The 20,783-nt window shown below is 33.8% G+C and overlaps 2 protein-coding genes across 6 annotated transcripts in view; both read left to right on the top strand.

Annotated features, from left to right (window-relative positions):
* The window catches only part of LOC111055331 (KIF-binding protein), a 69,667-nt gene extending 58,218 nt beyond the window's left edge, over positions 1-11,449 (top strand). For all 4 annotated transcript variants that reach the window (XM_039428349.1, XM_039428350.1, XM_022342510.2 and 1 more), the window contains exon 7: positions 11,008-11,449. In XM_039428349.1, the coding sequence (XP_039284283.1) occupies positions 11,008-11,139 (132 nt within the window). In that variant the 3' untranslated portion in view covers positions 11,140-11,449. The remainder of the gene's footprint in view (positions 1-11,007) is intronic.
* A 2,026-nt stretch (positions 11,450-13,475) lies between these two features.
* Positions 13,476-20,783, top strand: part of LOC111055195 (protein phosphatase 1 regulatory subunit 14B) — a 168,327-nt gene continuing 161,019 nt past the window's right edge. The window contains exon 1 of one of the 2 annotated variants that reach the window (XM_039428354.1): positions 13,476-13,974. In XM_039428354.1, coding sequence (XP_039284288.1) covers positions 13,876-13,974 — 99 coding nt within the window. In that variant the 5' untranslated portion in view covers positions 13,476-13,875. The remainder of the gene's footprint in view (positions 13,975-20,783) is intronic. The other variant, XM_039428353.1, reaches the window with a different exon arrangement.

Raw genomic sequence — 20,783 nt, 5'->3', positions numbered from 1 at the left:
CACTGAAAACACAATCACATTTCTTGTCTGTTATTTGTGCAGCTCCCGTAGTTTATTCCGGAGAGAGGTTTGAAGTTCCTTTCTTTCATGATGAGTAATATCATTTGTACCAGCTAAGAAGACGACTATATCATTGGCACTTGGTTGAATGGTCTCTTCAACTACTTCCTCGAATCGAGCTCCAGGTTTCACCATACCAAGGAACATAATGATTCTTTGCATTGAAATGCTTGTAGACGTCCCTGCCCTGGCTATCAGCATACAAATGTACGTTCAACGACCTAGTCCTAGCAGTCGTTTGTGGACATGTTGGCAGCACTTGTCTGTGGTTAACGTCCCCAGCAGGTAGGGGTGGTGAGTCGCTTACTTCCAATGCAGAGAATCTATTTTGAGTTCGAACTGAGGGATTAGGAGCACGATTTTTCAGTCTGGTAGTGTACTTAGGTGTAACAAATATCCCATCATTATCATCCGGCTGAATTGTGTGAGAGAGTTTCTCACAGTCGGATATTAGAAGACTAATGATTGCATTCGTATCATCTATCTCCTTCTTTAATGATAGCTTACTTTTATTTAACATTTCAATTCCACTTTTTAGGATTTTTATTTCATCTTCCGCTATCTCTTCGCACTGTAATGACTCTTCAAAGTAAAGTTTTCTTTTATTTTTTTTCTAATTCTAAAGAATTTAATAACAACTTATTTTCGTTAGTCATATCGGTAACACATTTCTTCAAATTGTTATTTGTTTTGATAGATGCATCATATTTGTTTAATAGTGACGTGATTTCAGGAACTAAATCAATTATTGCATCACTTGAGTACTTTTCACATAACACTGAGAGAATTCCATGAAGATTTACTGCAGTCTCAGCCACTTTCTTAATAATTGAGTCGTTTTTCACATCTTTCTTGTTTTAAAAAGGCCTTTAAAATGATGTATCATACAATGGGTGTTTACATGTAAAATATTCGAGCTACAACTCCTAAGTCACCCCCTCATGAGGGGTTGAAATTCAGTTATATGTCGAAAGGTAGAGTATTTGACCAATAACTTATCCTGAAAGTTACAGTATTATATCTACAACAGTCTCCAACTTATTGAAGGGTTCCCATACATATGACTCACTCTGTATATGAATAATGATAAAATACTAATAATAAATTATTGTTCCCGATTTGTCAATAGTTTAATCTTTCCAAAAAAATGATCAAGGGAGAGAATCTGTAAATACTATAGCCCATCTTAAGAAATTAATTTGATTGGAGCTGATATGACTTTTGTATATCACTCATGCAAATGCAGACAAATTTTGAAACGAAGGCAAAATTTGGCAAGATGTTCTTAATAAAATAGAAAATTAAAAATATCTTTATTTGGTATTGGCTTTGAAGAAAAGATCAATGAGTGGCTTTAAAGAAATAAGATGAGGATGTAATATTATTTCTTAATGAAATTCGGAGAGATGGAAATTTTTACCCAGTAGACAGACCATGGCAGGAGAGACAGAATGTACTAATCTGTATCTACAGTTTATTGGTCCTTCTAGTTGCTTTTGTTATTCAAGCCACTGAACCATAAGGAATAAGAAAGATACGTTGGGATGGAAATTGCTGGTTTTGAGAAATTTCTAAATGTGACTGGTTCAAAAAATGAGCACCAAAGACATTGTCATCTTATTAGATCTTATTCAACGACCTTTCCCAAAAAATGCGTGTTCATTGAAAAAATGTGTGAATACTACCACTACCTCCGTAAACAAAGCCGTAGTGCATTCGTGTGACGTCAGCACAAGCAACGAATTTTTATTGGTGTAGGAGCCCTACCTGTTCTGACGTCACACGAATGCACTACGGCTTTGTTTACGGAGGTAGTAATACTACACTCACACCCGAACATACTTTTAACATACTTTTTTTGTGTACTTTCAATCCCGATTTAATGTTACGCAAACCAATCAGAGAAGCTATCTTCTCAGAAAAACCTTTTTTATTGGTTCTCGTGGAATTTAATAATTATTAAAATTAAACAGGCTTTTGAGGAACTTGGCCTCATAGTTTGAAATAATCGTCAGTAAAAATGCACAACTAATCGACTATCATCAATAGTTTGAATTATTCATATGTTTTATTATTTATTTTCTTCTTGTTTTAGCTACAATCATATACTATTAAACGAGCAACTTCTGTTTAGGCCGGTTACAGAGCTCGACCGACCGTCAGTGCGTACGTCAGTCGCGCTTGTCTTTTCCATAGATATTCCATGTATCCGTACAGAGCAGGACTGACGGAACGCATGCGCACAGTACCATGCGTTTTATACAGCGTACGAAGACCATCGGTCGAGCTCTGTAACCGGCCTAAGGACTACCATACACGTTTCGATCGGTCTTAAGGCCCGGACTCTTCATTCCAGGTCTTAAGGCCGATCGAAACGTGTATGGTGTGGCCTCAAGACAAAAAGGCCGGATTTCGGCCGCACTGGAATCAAGTGAGGCCCGGCCTCAAGACAGATTAATTTAAATTGCTCTTGAGACGGAACTGAACGTGAATGGGGAAACCTGGTTTCGTCTTAAGGCCAAAACACCCGCTCTTCCCCCTCTGCCATATTTTCTACCCTCGGTCAACACGTTTTGCACGTATTATGGATAGCAAAATCATTCTTTAAATCGATTTCTTGAAAAATCAATTATACCCTTGGTCAACATGTTTTGCACGTGTTATGGATAGCAAAATTATTCTAAAAATCGATTTCTTGAAAAATTGATTATCGAAAAAAAGAAATCAATTTCACAAAAAAATCGATTTTTTGAGAGAGTCAATATTCATTTTTCATCCCCAGTTGTGCCTCAGTGTGAGTAGGAGAAAGTTAACAGTTACAATAAAAACCGGTTTTTTCAGGACCGAATACTGCACTGATCATCCCCTAGTTTCACTTCAGAGTTGAGGAATCAACACATCCCCCAAGCAGTAGGGCCAGTGTGTGTGTAGTAGTGCTGAGGCTGGTATGATAATATATGATTATCATATTCCTATTATCATAGTTGTAGTTGATCAAATGAAATGAGATAAAAATTAGATTTTGTATTTTCCTCTCTGTTCAAATATGGTAATAATGATATGATCAACTAAGATAATAGAAATATTACTGTGTAATACCAGTCTAGTCCTGTCCTAGTAGTGCTAAAAAAGTTTCAGGGTTGAAGGATTGAAGGAAATTCAACTTTTATGATAAAATTGATAACATCGCGAAGATTTGTTTTTCTTTTGAATATAACTTCTCCCAGAATCATGGGGCATTGTAATGTGTAACAATTTTATATCACATTAAAGGAGAGAATGTCTCCTTTCTATTGGTGTCTGGATGATTCTTATCCGATACATAATAATTCTTTAATTAATGATTATGTTCGTGAATGTCGATACATTTCAAGCAGAAAACATTAAATTTTCGTCATGCTCAAAACTTTTTTGTTTTGAAAGATAAGTGGGTGGTGAAAGCAAGAAAGTTTCACAGAATTATTTTGAAATTATTTTCAATTGTCAAAAGTAGTAAGAAGGTCGTATTTTGGTCTCCAAGGAATTTTAAAAAGTTAGGAGAGCATCTGCATGGTATGTATTGTGCGAAATATCAATGTGAAGACTATGTAAGTAGGGGTAAAGTGAGAGTTCTTTCTCAAAGCTGGCTTAAAGCTGCCCCAAAGCTGGCTCAAATCTGGCTCAAATCTGATTCTTGGTTCTAACCTTGCCCAACCCAATGTAATCTGATCTAACCTAACCTAGCCATACCCCTAATCTCACAATGAACCTCAAATGAAGATTTCCTACTTTTTTGGAAAAAAAAACTAGATCCAGCTTTTTTTTATTTCTTGAATAACTAAGAAACCGTTAATTTTACAAAAAATCACAAGAATAACTTTTTCCAGTAAATCCAATTACGAATCCATTGACACCCCATTTGTCAAGATTGAACAAAAAATAAGGATCTCATGGGAAAACTAGATCCAGTTTTTTTTATTTCTTGAATAACTAAGAAACCGTTAATTTTACAAAAAAAATTACAAGAATAACTTTTTCCAGTAAATCTAATAATGAATCCATTTGTCAAGATTGAACAAAAAATAAGGATCTCATGGGAAAACTAGATCCAATCTCTCTAATAACTAAGAAACCAAGAATAACTTTTTCCAGTGAATCCATTTGTCAAGATTGAACAGAAAATATGGAAAAAGTAGATCCAATTTCTTGAAACCAAGAATAATTTTTTTCAGTAAATCCATTATTTGTCAAGGGATCCTAACTCTGAAACTGAGCAACAAGCACACAATAATATTTTTATGTTGAGACCCTTTCTTAAACCTCAGCACTAAACCCCCCCCCCCACAGGGGGGGGGGCTGGGGGGCTTGACCCTCTGCCTTTAACCTGAACTACTTGAAAACTCACCTCAGGTTGTATTAAACATTTATTATAAAAATAGATCATGAGAGTTGATAAATTTGGTCGATATTTGTATGATAAAGATAATAATAGTGATATTAATGTTGATATCAAAAATTTGATTCAGAATTTTTTCCATTTTTTACAATGTATACCATTAGCTATACCAAACATCAATCTCAATAATGAAAAAGAATGGAAGTATATGACTGATCCAAACTTAATCCAACAATTCTCACTTTCTTCTGGAATCTCTTTTAAAGAATGGTATGAAAAAATGTAATAAATATAGGTGAAAAATCTTAGGTTTAGGTGAGTACACCCAGAAAGAAATTGTAGATGTAGTTGAGTACACCCAGAAAAAAATGTAGGTTTGGTTACCCAGACCAAGAACATTATTCAACTTTAATGAAAAATCTAAGCTCATATGGATAGCACTATATCATCACAGTCAGTATTTTGCTTTGAAAGAAGCTGATAAATTGAATAATAATATAAAATGCTTTAAAATTAAATTTGAAGAAAATGGTTGGAGATCAAGACAAGAACAATTCTACAAATTAATGGGATGATGCTGAAGGTAAAATATTGATACATTTGTAGATAATACTTTTGATTTGAATATTGTCTAGTTTTCGTTATTTTATAGAAGATTTATAATACTCTTTTTACTGTTCCACTCAGTGGTGTATATTCAAACTCATGATCATAGAGGATTAAACAGTAGGCACTGGTTTTTTCTGAGAAATTATTTGTTGTTTCCAATGTCAACTTTATGTCTATTGCACCAGATTTCAATAGTTCATTTTGCTTACTACAGTCTATAACAACCAATGGTGCATATTCATCAAATGTTTCATACTCAATTGATGTACTGCTGTTATAAGGACAGTATTCATTTTGGAATTCAGAGAACATATGATACAATAAATGTTTATTACAAACAATATTTTCATAGGGGAATGATTGAGCATTTAAATAGAGATTAACATTGTTCAGATTACAGAAATCGAAATGTGACCTGTTAGCAGTTATAACATTTTTCCTATCCTTTTGTAATCCAAGAATAATGAATCTAGGTTTCAATATGTTTGAAGTTGTCTTAACTGTCCATTGAAGATTGGTAGTTTCAGGTAATTGTGGAAATTCATGCAATTCCCATGACCTGAATGGAATGGTAATTGGTATATCACTATGTGTTAAACTCAGCAGATCAAGACGAATGGTGTCAGAAGCATGTATGTAGGGTACTTTCCATTGTAGTTTTGTAATATCAATTTTCACTGATTTTGCTGTTTCTGATTCAATACAATTTAAGTCTGATGATGATCTTAATAGAACAATTTCCTGACGAACATTTAATAGAACTTTTCTATAGTCTTCCATTACACCTAACCACATATCCAAAGGAATGCAAAAGCAGAATTTATCTAAACTTTTCCATCCAGTCAACTTCCATCCTGCATTCTCCATAATTTTTTCATTGAGTTTTGATTGACGTAGATAGTTTTTCATGGTTGTTGTCAATCCTACATTATGTGTGCGATCAACTTCAACCCCTCCCAATTCATATCTGATTTCATCAAATAGGTATGCTACTCCATTATTGATAAGTGAAAGTCCTTGGTTTCAACATCATTCTTATCTTTCACTTTGATTTTACCTTCAATTATGAGAAAACTTCTACTTGGAAGTGAATAAATATCTTCTTGTTTTAAACTAATTCGAATTTCATCATTGTAATTGAATGTCTGTTGAATATATGGTGTGTGAGTGATATACTCATATTTGGTAATACTCTCATCAAGATGTACACTCTGATCAACAAGTAATATATCCGACTTGACTTCTTTCTTATACATTTTTATTATATATTTTTTCTTCTCAATACAACCTGAGGTGAGTTTTCAAGTAGTTCAGGTTAAAGGCAGAGGGTCAAGCCCCCCAGCCACCCCCCCCCCCGTGGGGGGGGGGTTTAGTGCTGAGGTTTAAGAAAGGGTCTCAACATAAAAATATTATTGTGTGCTTGTTGCTCAGTTTCAGAGTTAGGATCCCTTGACAAATAATGGATTTACTGAAAAAAATTATTCTTGGTTTCAAGAAATTGGATCTACTTTTTCCATATTTTCTGTTCAATCTTGACAAATGGATTCACTGGAAAAAGTTATTCTTGGTTTCTTAGTTATTAGAGAGATTGGATCTAGTTTTCCCATGAGATCCTTATTTTTTGTTCAATTTTGACAAATGGATTCGTTATTAGATTTACTGGAAAAAGTTATTCTTGTAATTTTTTGTAAAATTAACGGTTTCTTAGTTATTCAAGAAATAAAAAAAACTGGATCTAGTTTTCCCATGAGATCCTTATTTTCTGTTCAATCTTGACAAATGGATTCGTTATTGGATTTACTGGAAAAAGTTATTCTTGTAATTTTTTGTAAAATTAACGGTTTCTTAGTTATTCAAGAAATAAAAAAAAGCTGGATCTAGTTTTTTTTTCAAAAAAGTGGGAAATCTTCATTTGAGGTTTATTGTGAGATTAGGGGTATGGCTAGGTTAGGTTAGATCAGATTACATTGGGTTGGGCAAGGTTAGAACCAAGAATCAGATTTGAGCCAGCTTTGGGGCAGCTTTGAGCCAGCTTTGAGAAAGAACTCTCACTTTACCCCTACTTATGTAGTTGGTGATGATGGTTGAAGCTGAAAATTAGGTGTTTTTCACAATGCAAGGAGCATTGTTGTCAGGTGTACCTGGAAATCTATATGAGATAGAGCGCTCTACCTGATCTCAGATAGTAGAGCACAAAAATTCGCCCAGAGGGATTTTGAATTTTACATCTAAATGGTAACAATCGAAGGATACTGTTGATCAAAAACTAAAATTCATCAAAATTGATTTTTTCTTCAAATTTCACTCATTTTTGAGAAATCATAACTCAGTAATCAATGGAGATAGAGAGTTCCGAATGATCTCATTTTATTCAGAATTTCATAATCTAGAAAAAAGGCGGGAGCAAATTTTTCTGTCAGATTACAAGATTTGGCAGAAATAGCTGAAAACTGGAAAATGAGCCGAAAAAACGAGGTTTTTGGGCCACCCTGTATCTAGCACAAGGGAATTTTGCATGAAGAAATTGGTTCTGGACTTCTCTTATGTACCCAAATAATATATTAAAAAATCAGAACTACAATATAAATTGCAAGCACACCCCCTTTTTTATGTCTATATTAATAGTCCAGATTTGTATTTCACCGGATTTCTCTAACGATTCTCACGAAATTCAGAACAGTAGGTTTATAATATAATGATTCGATTGCACTAGGTCTCATCTTTGGGAAAAGTCGCTGAAGGACATTAAAAGGATATTAATTATTATTCATCCTTGGAAAAACAGCTGATAATAATTATTTCATCGTCTGTTGGTGATGGAAATAAGTAAGCGAGTTCATGTGTGTGGTACTGTGTCAAAATTAGACCGAGCGAAGTGAGGTTTGGCATTCCTCTTAATGTTCAAATGTTTAAATTTTTAAATGTTTGAATATTTAAATGTTTTAATGTTTATATTTTGCGCATTTACGGCGGTAATAGATTTTCATGAAATTTGACAAGTATGTTCCTTTTTAAATTGCACGTCGACGTTTATACAAGGTTTTTGGAAATTTTGCATTTCAAGGATAATAATAAAAGGAAAAATCTGGTGTGGTACACTCACACAACTTTCCTTGCTCATTGAACTGTAAGCCTCATTCTTAGACGAGAATAATTTAGGGGAATAACATAATGACGATTGGCGGCAAAATATTTGCAACTACGATCAGACTACTTTCTATGTGTATAAATAATTGTTTTCAGAGTACTTTTTACTTTCCTTGCCCTATTACCATAGGTAAGGAAAGTATTGCTTTCCAAAAAAATTAAGGTACCCTAATTTCAAGTTTTCTATACATTTCAAGGTCCCCTGAGTCCAAAAACATGATTTTTGGGTGTTGGTCTGTGTGTGTGTGTGTGTGTGTGTGTGTGTGGTGTGTGTGTGTGTGTGTGTGTGTGTGTGTGTATGTGTGTATGTCTGTGAACACAATAACTCCATTCCTAATTAACCGATTGACTTGAAATTTTAAACTTAAGGTCCTTATACCATAAGGATCCGACAATAAGAAATTTAATAGAATTCCATTCAAGATGGCGGAAAAAATGGCGGATAATTACTAAAAAACCATGTTTTTCTCGAAAACTGCTCTAACGTTTTTCTTCAAATTTATATCATGGATAGCTATTTATAAGCCCTATCAACTGACATGAGTCTCATTTCTGGGAAAATTCCAGGAGCTCATATTACGGAGCTCCTGGAATTTTCCCAGAAATGAGACTCATGTCAGTTAATAGGGCTTATAAATAGCTATCCATGGTATATATTTGAAGAAAATCGTTAGAGCCGATTTCGAGAAAAACGTGAAAAACATGGTTTTTTAGTAATTATCCGCCATTTTTTCCGCCATCTTGAATCGATTAATCGATTAATTAGGAATGGAGTTATCGTGTTCACAGACACACACACACAACACACACACACACACACCACACACACACACACACACACACACACACACACACACACACACACACACACACACACACACACACATCAAAAATCATGTTTTTGGACTCAGGGGACCTTGAAACGTATTTGGGGTACCTTAATTTTTTTTGGAAAGCAATACTTTCCTTACCTATGGTAATAGGGCAAGGAAAGTAAAAAGGAGCCTCCTTCATACGTCAATATTAGAGTGAAAATCAGACTATAGAATTATTATTCATCATAAATCAGCTGTCGAGTTGACTATAAATTGCATGCCATGACGCATGCAATTCAATATCTCAATGTAACTTGGTACAAAATTAGCAGCTGTGTAGACTATAAATTGCATGCTTCATTGAATGCAAATTTTATGCACTATTAAATAGGATGCAAAGAACTTATAATAGCTCGTCTGGGCGCCTAGATGTCTTCTGGTTTTTTCGCGCTAAATTCCGGAAAGCGTTATTATGATAATTAAATCTTGTGTAAGCATGATCTGATCAAATAAATAGTGTAAATTGATAATTAGTGTATCAGTGTGGATGTGCTTATGGTTTGGGACGTCGTTATAACTGGGCGAGGTTTACTGTTCACAGAACTACTAGTGACTCAGCTGTTGAACTTTTGTAATCATTCAATCAGGTACTTAATGCCGGTTGCAAAAGCCGGGTTTTTTCAATCCTGATTAATTCTAGTAGATCCATCTTTTTGAAATGGTCTTCTCTGATTAGGTTCACGTGAAGTTAATCAGGATTAAAGTTTAACCGGTTTTTGTGCAACTGGGCCTTTGTGAGGGAATATTTTGCATTCCTCTGGGAATTGATCTCAATTTACTGTGATTAGATAGAACATTTCTGTATGAATGTTACTATAATTTCTTTCGTAATAATTTTTTTATGCTTTTGTACTCCTGAGCGAAGCTAGGTCCCCGATATTGTTTTTAATTTTATAAAAAAATAGCTTAGAAATACATAATCAAGAATACAGAAAATAATAAAGATCAAGATAAAAAACTTTTTTGGAATAAAATATTAATGAAACGGCAGTATCACGAAGTATATCATTGTTTTTTATTTCTATATTCACTATGGTCTTTTATTACTATTTATTTACACTGGGGAAAATTTTGTGTTGTAAAATGCAATATCCTTATGTTTAGGAAACAAAAAAAGAATTATTATTTATTGTTTTATCAAAGTTACTTGGATAATCTTCATCGGAGTTGAAAATTCTCAACAAAAGTAATGTCAGTAATGTACGAGGATAATTTTTTCAACCTCCGATCACATAACTTGAGACACAGAGAAGCAGTAGGGGGCGATTCTCACAGAGCTGAACAGCTTATTATCCCCCACTAAACGCCTCGTCGATTATTTTTGTCGAGTTATAGGGCCTAGACCCAGAAACATGGCTGCCTCACTTGCCTACCGCTAAATTCTAGTTCCGTAGCATTATTTGTTTTTGCAAGCTAAAGGCAATAGTTCAGCATGAATTCAACGAGGAATGATTCAAATTTTCGCAGGAAACATATTAGTGATGATTTTGTGCGTGAATTGTGTTGAAAAGTTAATGATGTCAGTTGACTTTACTTCTGGAATCGACGTCATCCATGACAACTTGGTCTCATAGTGCTGGTGAAACCAAACGCTTTCTTCAGCAAATCAAATGGGATAATTTCGATCACCTACCAAACACACCAAGCTTGACTTGGTCACTAGTAACTTTTATTGCCCCAAACTCAAGACTCTCAAACTAACGAGGAGCTTTAAAACAACGTCATAGCCCACTTTAACCTATTTGGCGGCAGCATTTTAAAAAGAAATTTTGGTAGGCTGAGCTACTGGTATGAAAAATACCTCAAATTTCACGGAAATCATGTTGAAGCTTAGGTGTAAGTAGCTTTTAATAATATTATCTTATAGCACTTTCCTATAGATTTTTCATTGTTTTTTTTTTTAATTTGAATCAAACAAATTAATGTTTTATTGTTTTACAGATGGTTGTCGACTACTGTGATGCTCATGAGGAGGCGAAACAATGCGTTGAAATTGAACTAGCCACTTGTAGAGAAATGGTTGAACTGTTGCCGGCTCTTATAAATAAACTCGTTGGGAGGGGCTTCAGTTAAAAAGTGACCATTGAAATAATCTATTGAAAAATGCTGTTATTTAGTTGTGAAAATGTTTTATTGTTTATAATAATGGAGGAGATCGTTAGCTTATAGCTTTCTTCATTTATTGATATTCCTTTTGACACGTGACACAAATGTAAGATTTTTATTATTTTCTAGTCATTGCCAGCATGCATGAACCTACATAAGAAAATCGAGTTCGTTCTAATAGATGAACAATAAGTTCAAAAATTAGTTGTATGTAGAATAATTAATATTTTATACTATTCTTATAGCTATTATTAAAAGATATTGCGTACCTTGCATTTTTCACTCGCATTATTCGTTTAAGAGAAGGAAATTTTCTTCATATGTGATGCGTCTTAAAGTGAGATTTTTCATGCTTCTAATTTATAATACAGATAAGAATACCTAGCTTTTTCTCTTTTAAAGTATTTTTCTATATTTATTTTAATTGGACTGTTTTTTGGACTGAAATACTTGGTCCCCAATAGATAAGACATTATGCATTATAGTATTGGGCACATGAATTGGCACCGTATCGTAGTTATCATAAATTATATAATATAAATATTATAAAATGTCATAAATTATAGAGATTATAATTTAAAAAGTGAAACATAAGTTAAAAAGTTACAGAGTTTACAAACGGTAAATTTTGAAATTATCTCAGTTCCAGGAATAAATTTCTCAGGACTAGTAAAATATCAAAAAATAACAAGAACAGGTATCCTGCTTTCCATTTATTGTTTTCCTGTTTTCACAATCAAAATTTCTGAAAGTGTCTCCTACTTTTCAAGATTGGTTACATGGGGGAAATGTACTGGCCTCGGCGTTCACAGCCTGTTGAAAACTCTGTTATGACAGTAAAGCAAATCTTTGGAAATGCGGTGATTTCGTTTTCAATGTTCTCCTTCAGTTGATAGATTTTTGCAGGATGGTGAATATTGTCTTAAAAGGATATCCCCACAGCGACACGTCCATAACGTACCAAGGTATTCTCCGGCCACTAGAAGAGGAGAAAGCTATACCTGGGAAAACGTATACGATTGATACTTATATCAATACTAATATTGAACTTATAAGATTGTTTTATATTCTCTGGCTATACGTGCAAGTTATTGTCTGACAGCTTACCAAGAAGCGACCCGGGAATATTGATCGAATCTATATTATGGAACAAAAACAGGCCTGTTTAATCTCTTTTAATGACGGGTTGAAAATAAATGAGGAATCAGGTGGACTTTGGAGTTTTTAGTCTTCAGCTCATTGGCAGAAATTTAGAAGGAAGCAGAAAAACAAGCCAAACTCTTGAGCCCCGTGTCTCTCCTTACAGCGACCGGACTACTTACTATCATAATTCAAGACAGCCGAAATCATTTGTCAGCGCATGAATAATTTGTAAGTACACACTGTCTGTGTCATTCTTCATGTTGCATTTGTCCTTATTACTTAGTCTGTATAAAATAAGTTGAGACTCCATCCGAGGAAATTACACATTTGCCAAATTGTCAAAAATTGCCAAATTTGTAGAATATCATTCCACATATTCCAGTAGTGCTAAAATTTTTCAGGGTTGGGGGATTCCAAATGAAATTTTTATGAAATTGGAAGTCGCGAAAATATGTTTTTCTTTTGAATATCACTTCTCTCAGAATTATGGGGTGTCGTAATAAGTAAGAATTTTGTATCAGAACTAGCTGATAACCCGTGCTTTGCATCAGAGAATATTTTGTGCAATCTATTATGTCCACGAAACAGTTTCAGAACTCCTGGAATATCGGGCATAATATCTTATAAACAATTCTGTGGTTAAATTAGAAATTTGAAGGAGATTGCAATTTTACACAGTTTGGCAACGCTGTAATTTTTCCGGATTGAGGGCAAATTCAACTCCCTTGATTCTAGGATGTATTCAAAGTCCCACAATACTGTGAAGAAAGTATCTTTACAATTCCATGAATTTATATCTATCACTGAATTTAAAATGAAGTGTTGTTGAAAAAAGTTATGCTTCAGGCGCTCTTACCAAAAAACGTAATAAATCAGGAAAAAAGTATCCTTAGAAACTTTTTATATCTTGATAACTTGATAGTATCAAAATCGATAACCATTGAAAAATTTCACAAGTGAAAAGTTTTTTCATCCTGTTGCAAAGCCTTAAAAATCTGTTGCTAGCTTGTCATTAGCAATGCTCATGTAGCAATTTTTTGCTCTTATCTCTGACTTGAAAATCAACTCTAAATTAATATTTTTCGATGAATAACAATTTTTACTGATTCCTTATAGATATCGTCATAATTTGTAGGAATATTTTTTTGATGCTAGAACTAAGTCTTTTGCAGAGCTCTTCAACCTACAGCTATTATTGCAAACTCATCGTTCACTGACTCTAGTACATCTCAGAGGTGAACTGTGTTGTTTATTTGATGGTTGGAGATACTTTGTGTCAGCTGACTCTGTTGCGACAATATCCTGAGAGAGAGAGAGAATGGGAGGGAGACAAGCCATCGTCGTTGTAAACGGGCGGATAGTCAAGTCGACTCCAGTCGGCAGTCTTCAGTCTACTTCTCATCTTCAGCTAGTGGTGTACTCTGTTACCGTTGTTCTGTGGCCTCCGTGTTGTTGTTGCTGTTGTAGTTCGAAGCTGCAACAACTGTCAGTGTGCTTAAAAGCGTGATAGATAACCAGTATCAGTTTTCCGGTCGACATTTTTTTCGTTATACATCGAAGATGACATCCAAGCTGAGACGTCCGCCTCTTTTCTCTTACGCCGATGGGAATCGCTGCTTGGCTTCTTATCCGCAGTACAATCTGTCGGCCCCTTGCAAGGTATTTGCAGTTTCTCTGACCATTCAATTCGTGCTATCCTACACTCTTATCAAATCAGTTTTTTTTATTGTTAACAAAGAGGAAACACTTCCAAGACCGGTAAAACTTACTATTGAAGCTTGTAAAAAACTGATTGCATTCTGTACTTTTATTAAATGAATTGATTTCCATTGTTGATTAAATGACTTCCCATTATTGCATTGCTTGTACCCTATAACTCAATATTATTCGCTTCATTCAATTGATTTAAAAATTACTGATTGAAATAGTGTTTTGCTTTTTCAACTGGTGCAATTCTAAACTTTTAAAAATGATGTTGATTGTTATCAGTATAGAACTAGTTACCCTTATTTGTACCCTGGGCGAATGCTTCCCTCAATTCCTCTTTTCTTATTGCTATTCATTCTTATGATGACCCAGCGTTAAACCTTACATCTATTTAGAAAAGCATAAGCGACGAATACTGAAATTACCAAGTGAAGAGTGGAAGCGTAGCCATTTCATACAAAATTCATTTTATTTGTAGATTCACTATCGGAAAGTGGGATTTATCCTCTAAATAATTATTATTTATTTATACGTGGATACAATAACAAATCATATAAATATAACATAATTAATATAATTATAACATAATTCTCATTCTACTTCAACTTAAACGTACCTCCTCATGTGATTAATTAATTGTCAACGATTTCTCATAACAAACTTAATTGATCAATAAATAGATTAAACTTAGTTAATTTAAACTATTGATTTTTCTTACATGTAGGACTATCCCGAATAAATCTCCACATTCTTGATTAAGGTACCGTATATTCATACTCCTGAAAATCCAATCTTATACCTAAAATATAACTGAATATCCATTATTTCAGCTTAGAAATGCATTAGTAACTAGAGATTGTAAGATATCATTATTTCAACAATTACTGGTCCAACAAATTTGATTAATTTGTATTTTGTTGGAATAGGAACACAAAGTTTAGATTCATTCAATTCCGAATGTTCAAACTTTGAATATTTAAAACTCTTTTGAAAACACTAATATTTTGTAGTCTGAAGATGACCTACAACAGGTTGATAATGTCGTCACTGCTGAATATTAAGTATTTTCACTTCAAAATTGTATTTAATCTAAAGTTTAAATTGATATTGGTTTACAACATCGTTTTTTTACTTTCCTTGCCCTATTAGGTACCATAGGTAAGGAAAGTATTATTGCTTTCCGAAAAAAATTAAGGTACCCCAATTTCTAAATTTCTATACGTTTCAAGGTGGTCTGAGTCCAAAAATGTGGTTTTTGGGTATTGGTCTGTGTGTGTGTGTATGAGTGTGTATGTGCGTCTGTGTACACGATATCTCATCTCCCAATTAACGGAATGACTTGACATTTAGAACTTAAGGTCCTTACAATATAAGGATCCGACACGAACAATTTCGATCAAATGCAATTCAAGATGGCGGCTAAAATGGAAAAAATGTTGTCAAAAACAGGTTTTTTCGCGATTTTCTCGAAAACGGTTCCAACGATTTTGATTAAATTCATACCTAAAATAGTCATTGATAAGCTCTATCAACTGCCATAAGCCTCATATCAGTAAAAATTACAGGAGCTACGCCCCATATATGCAAAGTTTGATTTTAGATTCCCAATTATCAGGCTTCAGATACAATTTAAACAAAAAAATTCAAGTGGAAAAGATAGAGCATGAAAATCTCTACAATTAATGTTCAGTAACATTTTCACCTAAAATTGAAAATAAGCTCGAAATTCGAGAAAATGTAATTATCCAATTGCAAATTGTTGGCAACTGTTGATTCTATTAAATGATTCACTATGAAGAGATAGAAGACCTCGTATGTCTCCAGCTTTATTGTCCTGTCACCAGCTGGCTCAGAGGCTTTGTTTATAAGTAGACTTGATATGCGCGTGAACACTAGCGTCAGGTGATCAATTCTCATAACGGCAAGGAAAGTTGTGTGAGTGCGCCACATCAGATTTTTATTCCTAAACAATCATTTTCTACCTAGGAGAGCCGTGAAAATTCGAAGCTTCCATACATACAGTATTAACATTTAGCCCTAATTTTAATTTCAAACAAAAGCAAGATGATTATGCAATTAATTATTCACCTGATTACATCAATTGATACAAATAACTACAAGATAATAATGCAATTACAAGTAACAAGATAAATTTTATTTCATGTGTCTTCATGTTTGATGGAAGTAACGTGACACTCATATGGAATATTGAACTCGCAATGAAAAATGAATATCATAAGGAGTATTGGAGATGGAGAGTTCATTGAGGACATGAAGAGAATCTTTTTTCGTTTTGTTTTGAATTCAGTCACAGTTATGAAACCGGTTGTAAAACCAATAGGTATTGTCAAATTTTCTTATGAAGCAAGAACTAATAGGTTTTTTGGAGGACAAGGCTATGCTCTGTGGTCGGAAGAAATTATGTCAACTGTTATTATTTCACGTAGTACCAGTACAATCATGTTATGATTCTTCGCTGTGTAGCAACTAATTTTCGTTCCTCTGTAGGTCATACTTTCGTTTAGCCTTGATCTGTTGAAGGCTAATGGAAAATTATTACGAAATTTATAAAAGTATGAGGTGAATTAGTCGCATATTCTGATTTATCATCTGATGGGGAGATTTGAAAGGATTACGGTAATACTATTTGGATCTGTCTCACGAAACATTTTAAGTAGTAGGCTGTAGCGGTTGAGTAATTAATATTTATGTTATTTATCAATTTATTAAATTCGTAACACAGCCACAAATCATATATATTTTATATATTCCGCCTACATTTTATGTACGATGTATATATTATACTACATTATATACGACATTCATCCATTTATTGATAGTGGACAGAGTAGCCTACCATCCTCCCCTTACTTATTTAATCACTGTCAAATTCAATTATTTCTCATTCGCAATTATTTGCGATTGATTTCGGTTGTCTACTCACTCTCATCAATAACATTTCAAAGGATTAAACTTTCTGTACCTGTGTTCATGTTCCTATTATCGAGAATAGCTAGTTGTCTACGAGTTCTGGACACCTTAACCTCTTTATTGTTGAGGAAGACATTTTAGTTTTCAAATTTGAAGCTGTAACAATCAAACAAAAATATTGATTCCATTACGAATTATCATATAATTATTAGGCCTACATCGTTGGCCACCAAACTGCATATCCGATCAAGTCGGATAGCCTACATAAGACTCAAATTATATCAACACTCGATAACAAAAACTGGTCAAACTGTAGGTAAATAAGTTTTGTGAGCTATGGCATTTCCTATCCAAATCTCATGAAGTGTTTAAATTCATCAATGTTGAGTAAATTTTCGCATTAGAATTCTTGGGAGTTGTAAATTAATTCAAATTAGAGAAAGTAAGCTGAAGTTAATTCGATATTATCTACGCCAACGTGTGTCTTGAAAGGTAGTAAATTTTGTTTTCAGGAAGTCTTAGAATCCAACTGTCCTGATGAAATAAGCCTAAATCTCAATCGGCTTTTCTCATGCTTGGTGATGATATTTCACAATCGCTGAAACTGGTTTGGAAGCTCTGTGATCTCAATGTTTGTGGCCGAATCTGTCACTGAGTGCATCTCTATGTTGTAATCATAGAATACAACATAGAGATGCACTCAGTGACAGATTCGGCCACAAACGTTGAAGTTTTCTCTGGTTGTAATTTGGCTTTTAAGCCCGCACTGAAATCGTTTGGTCTGTCAACGAAAAAATGTCAAATATACAGTAAAAATCGTGAGACTCTGCACTTTATTCAATTTCAAAACATGTCCCCACACTATACATTTTGAATCAGATGTACCTAAGAAAGTCATCTACATAATGAATCTCTAAAAATAAAATTAGATTAAAAGTGCATTAAAATTTTGAAATTGAAAATTGAATTTTTTATAATATTGAAACAATTACCGTGTTCAAAATTAGAGTTAATTGAGGTGACCCTGTACGACAATATTAACCTGGTTTGTACTACATTAACTATATTACCCATACAGAGTGGGTGAAAAGTCCGAGAACGGCTCAAGATCTCATACACAAAGGTAGTTTGACGGTGAGTGTGATTGGGGATCCTATTCAAATTGAAAATACTACATTACTATGACTTAATAATCTATAAAAATCTGGTCCGCCATCTTGGATCCGCCTTATTGAATGCGACTTTATTTTTTTTAAATAGGAAGGTGGTCATGCGATACATGATTTCGATACGGAATTTCAAGAGAAAGAGAATGGCGAAAACAGAACATTGATATCTCGAACCGTTTAGAAGATATTCACATTATTAATCAATACCATGCAAATCATAAATGAATAGCCTACATAAGTGGTATTGATTGATAATGTGAATATCACATTATGTATCTTCGAAAGTGTTTGAGATATCGATGTGCGGTTTTCACCATTCATTTTTTCTTAAAATTCCGTATCGAAATCGTGTATTGCATGACCACCTTTCTATTTAAAAAAATAAAGTCGCATTCAAAATGGCGGATCCAAGATGGTGGACCAAGTTTCTAAAGTCATAGTAAAGTAGTATTTTGAATTTGAGTAGGATTCTCAATCACACCCACCGTCAAATTACCTTTGTGTATGAGATCTTAAGCCGTTCTCGGACTTTTCACCCACTCTGTATAATTAGTGTAATTAGTTACTGTAGTTTGTACTAACCAATACAAGACAAAAGATAACACTCAATATAGTTTAACAGCAGTATTTTTCTTGTTTAATATATTTAACAACGGAATAGAATGATTATCCATATATATATATAGAAGCGCAATGGCACTCACTCACTGACTGACTGACTGACTCACTCACTCACTCACTCACTGAGTGTCACTCGCAGAACTAAAAATCTACCGGACCAAAAACGTTCAAATTTGGTAGGTATGTTCAGTTGGCCCTTTAGAGGCACACTAAGAAATCTTTTGGCGATATTTTAACTCTAAGGGTGGTTTTTAAGGATTTAAAGTTCGTCTTTTATTTATTTATTCATTTACAATGGAGACAACGGGTTTCCCCAAACATGTCTCCTTTACAAGAAAATGCAAAATCTTAAAATATAATATATAGAAAACTTATAAAAAATCATAAAAAGAAATAAGGTACAAATGGTAATATTTATCCTATTACATATGGTAATAAGGTACAAAATGATAATATGGAAAAATACAATAATTAAAAAAAAATAAATAATATGAAAAGATGAGATTAATACAAAGCATCGAAATACTACTCATAAAAGGTCCAAAAATGGAAAATATAAAATTCTAATAACACAAGTATTAAAAGAATGAAATAACCAAAAATATAACTTATTAATGAGTTCCAAGTCCCAAAACATATGCACACCCACACATACATGAAAAAATGATCGATGTAGACCAGATCACAATATCAATGCTCAGACCAGACCATTGTATAGAGCTTTTCGGAATCTAGCGCAAGAGAACCAGAAGAGATCTAGTTGCCCGGACAAACTATTGTAGCTTCTCTGAATTCTATTGAGAGGAGAATTGTAATTTCTAAGTGTTCTGGAACGAGGAACCAGAAAAGAAAATTCAGATCGACGAGCCACAGGTGAGATATAAATATTCATTTTAGATAGCAAGTATGATGAATCAATTTCATTATTTAAGAGATCAAAAAGAAAAATAAGTGCTCCAACATCATGCCTAACTTTTAATAATGTAATATGGAATAAAGTTCTCAGTGACTCTGTTGGGAAATCAAAAGGACAAATACGATTAAATTTCTTATAGAACATGATTCTTAAAAACTTATTTTGAAGCCGTTCTAGAACATTTATTCTATCCATATGATATGGATTCCAAATCTCTGAGGCATATTCTAGCAAGCTTCTCACTAGTGACTTATAAATCAGAATCAAAGGCTCTACATCACTAAAGGGCGAACAGGTCCTCAGAATAAACCCCATTTGTTGGTTGGCCCTAGCAGCTATTGAATCAATGTGCGAATTGAAGGAAAAATCTGAAGAAAAATTCACTCCAAGATCTTTGAAATTCGTCACCTGTTCCAATGGCCTGTTATTTACGTGGTAAATATTAAGTGCGGTCTCAATTGGCGATTGAAACTTGGGAACTTACATTTGGTAACATTCATCTTCAGACCATTAGTTTCACACCATTGGTAAAAATTGTTGATATCGCCCTGTAAAGCAAGCCCATCATTTACATTCTTGATCTCCCTGAACAATTTGACGTCATCTGCGTACATCAGGCAGGAAGAATTCTTTATAATAGTAGGGACATCATTTATAAACAAAAGGAACAAAAGTGGGCCAAGATTGGAACCCTGAGGTACCCCAGATGCACATATGAATGATTTGGATTTGAAATTTTGAATTTTAACAAACTGCATTCTTGATTGCAGATAACTCTGCAGGAGGTTCACTAAATTATCACTAAAACCCATCCACCTAAGCTTTTTCAACAGTAGTCCATGACTAATAGTATCAAAAGCCTTGGATAAGTCCATATAGACTTATAATTAAAATAAATTAATAATAATTAATTTTTAGCATGTATATTCTTCTTATTCCAATATCTTAAAATTATAATTGAAATATCCATACCATATGATAATATAGAACTAGAATCTAGAGAGAGTACCTCTTCGAAACAGTTGTTCTGGTAACTAAATTAAAAATTTTGTCAGGTTGGCATTAAGTTGAGTTGACTTTGTTAGGTTGGCACCAAGTTGAAGATTGAAATGCATTTATCCAGG

Source organism: Nilaparvata lugens, chromosome 5 (assembly GCF_014356525.2).
Source record: "Nilaparvata lugens isolate BPH chromosome 5, ASM1435652v1, whole genome shotgun sequence".
In the NCBI taxonomy this organism is placed as follows: Eukaryota; Metazoa; Arthropoda; class Insecta; order Hemiptera; family Delphacidae; genus Nilaparvata; species Nilaparvata lugens.
This window is presented reverse-complemented; position numbering and strand designations above follow the sequence as displayed.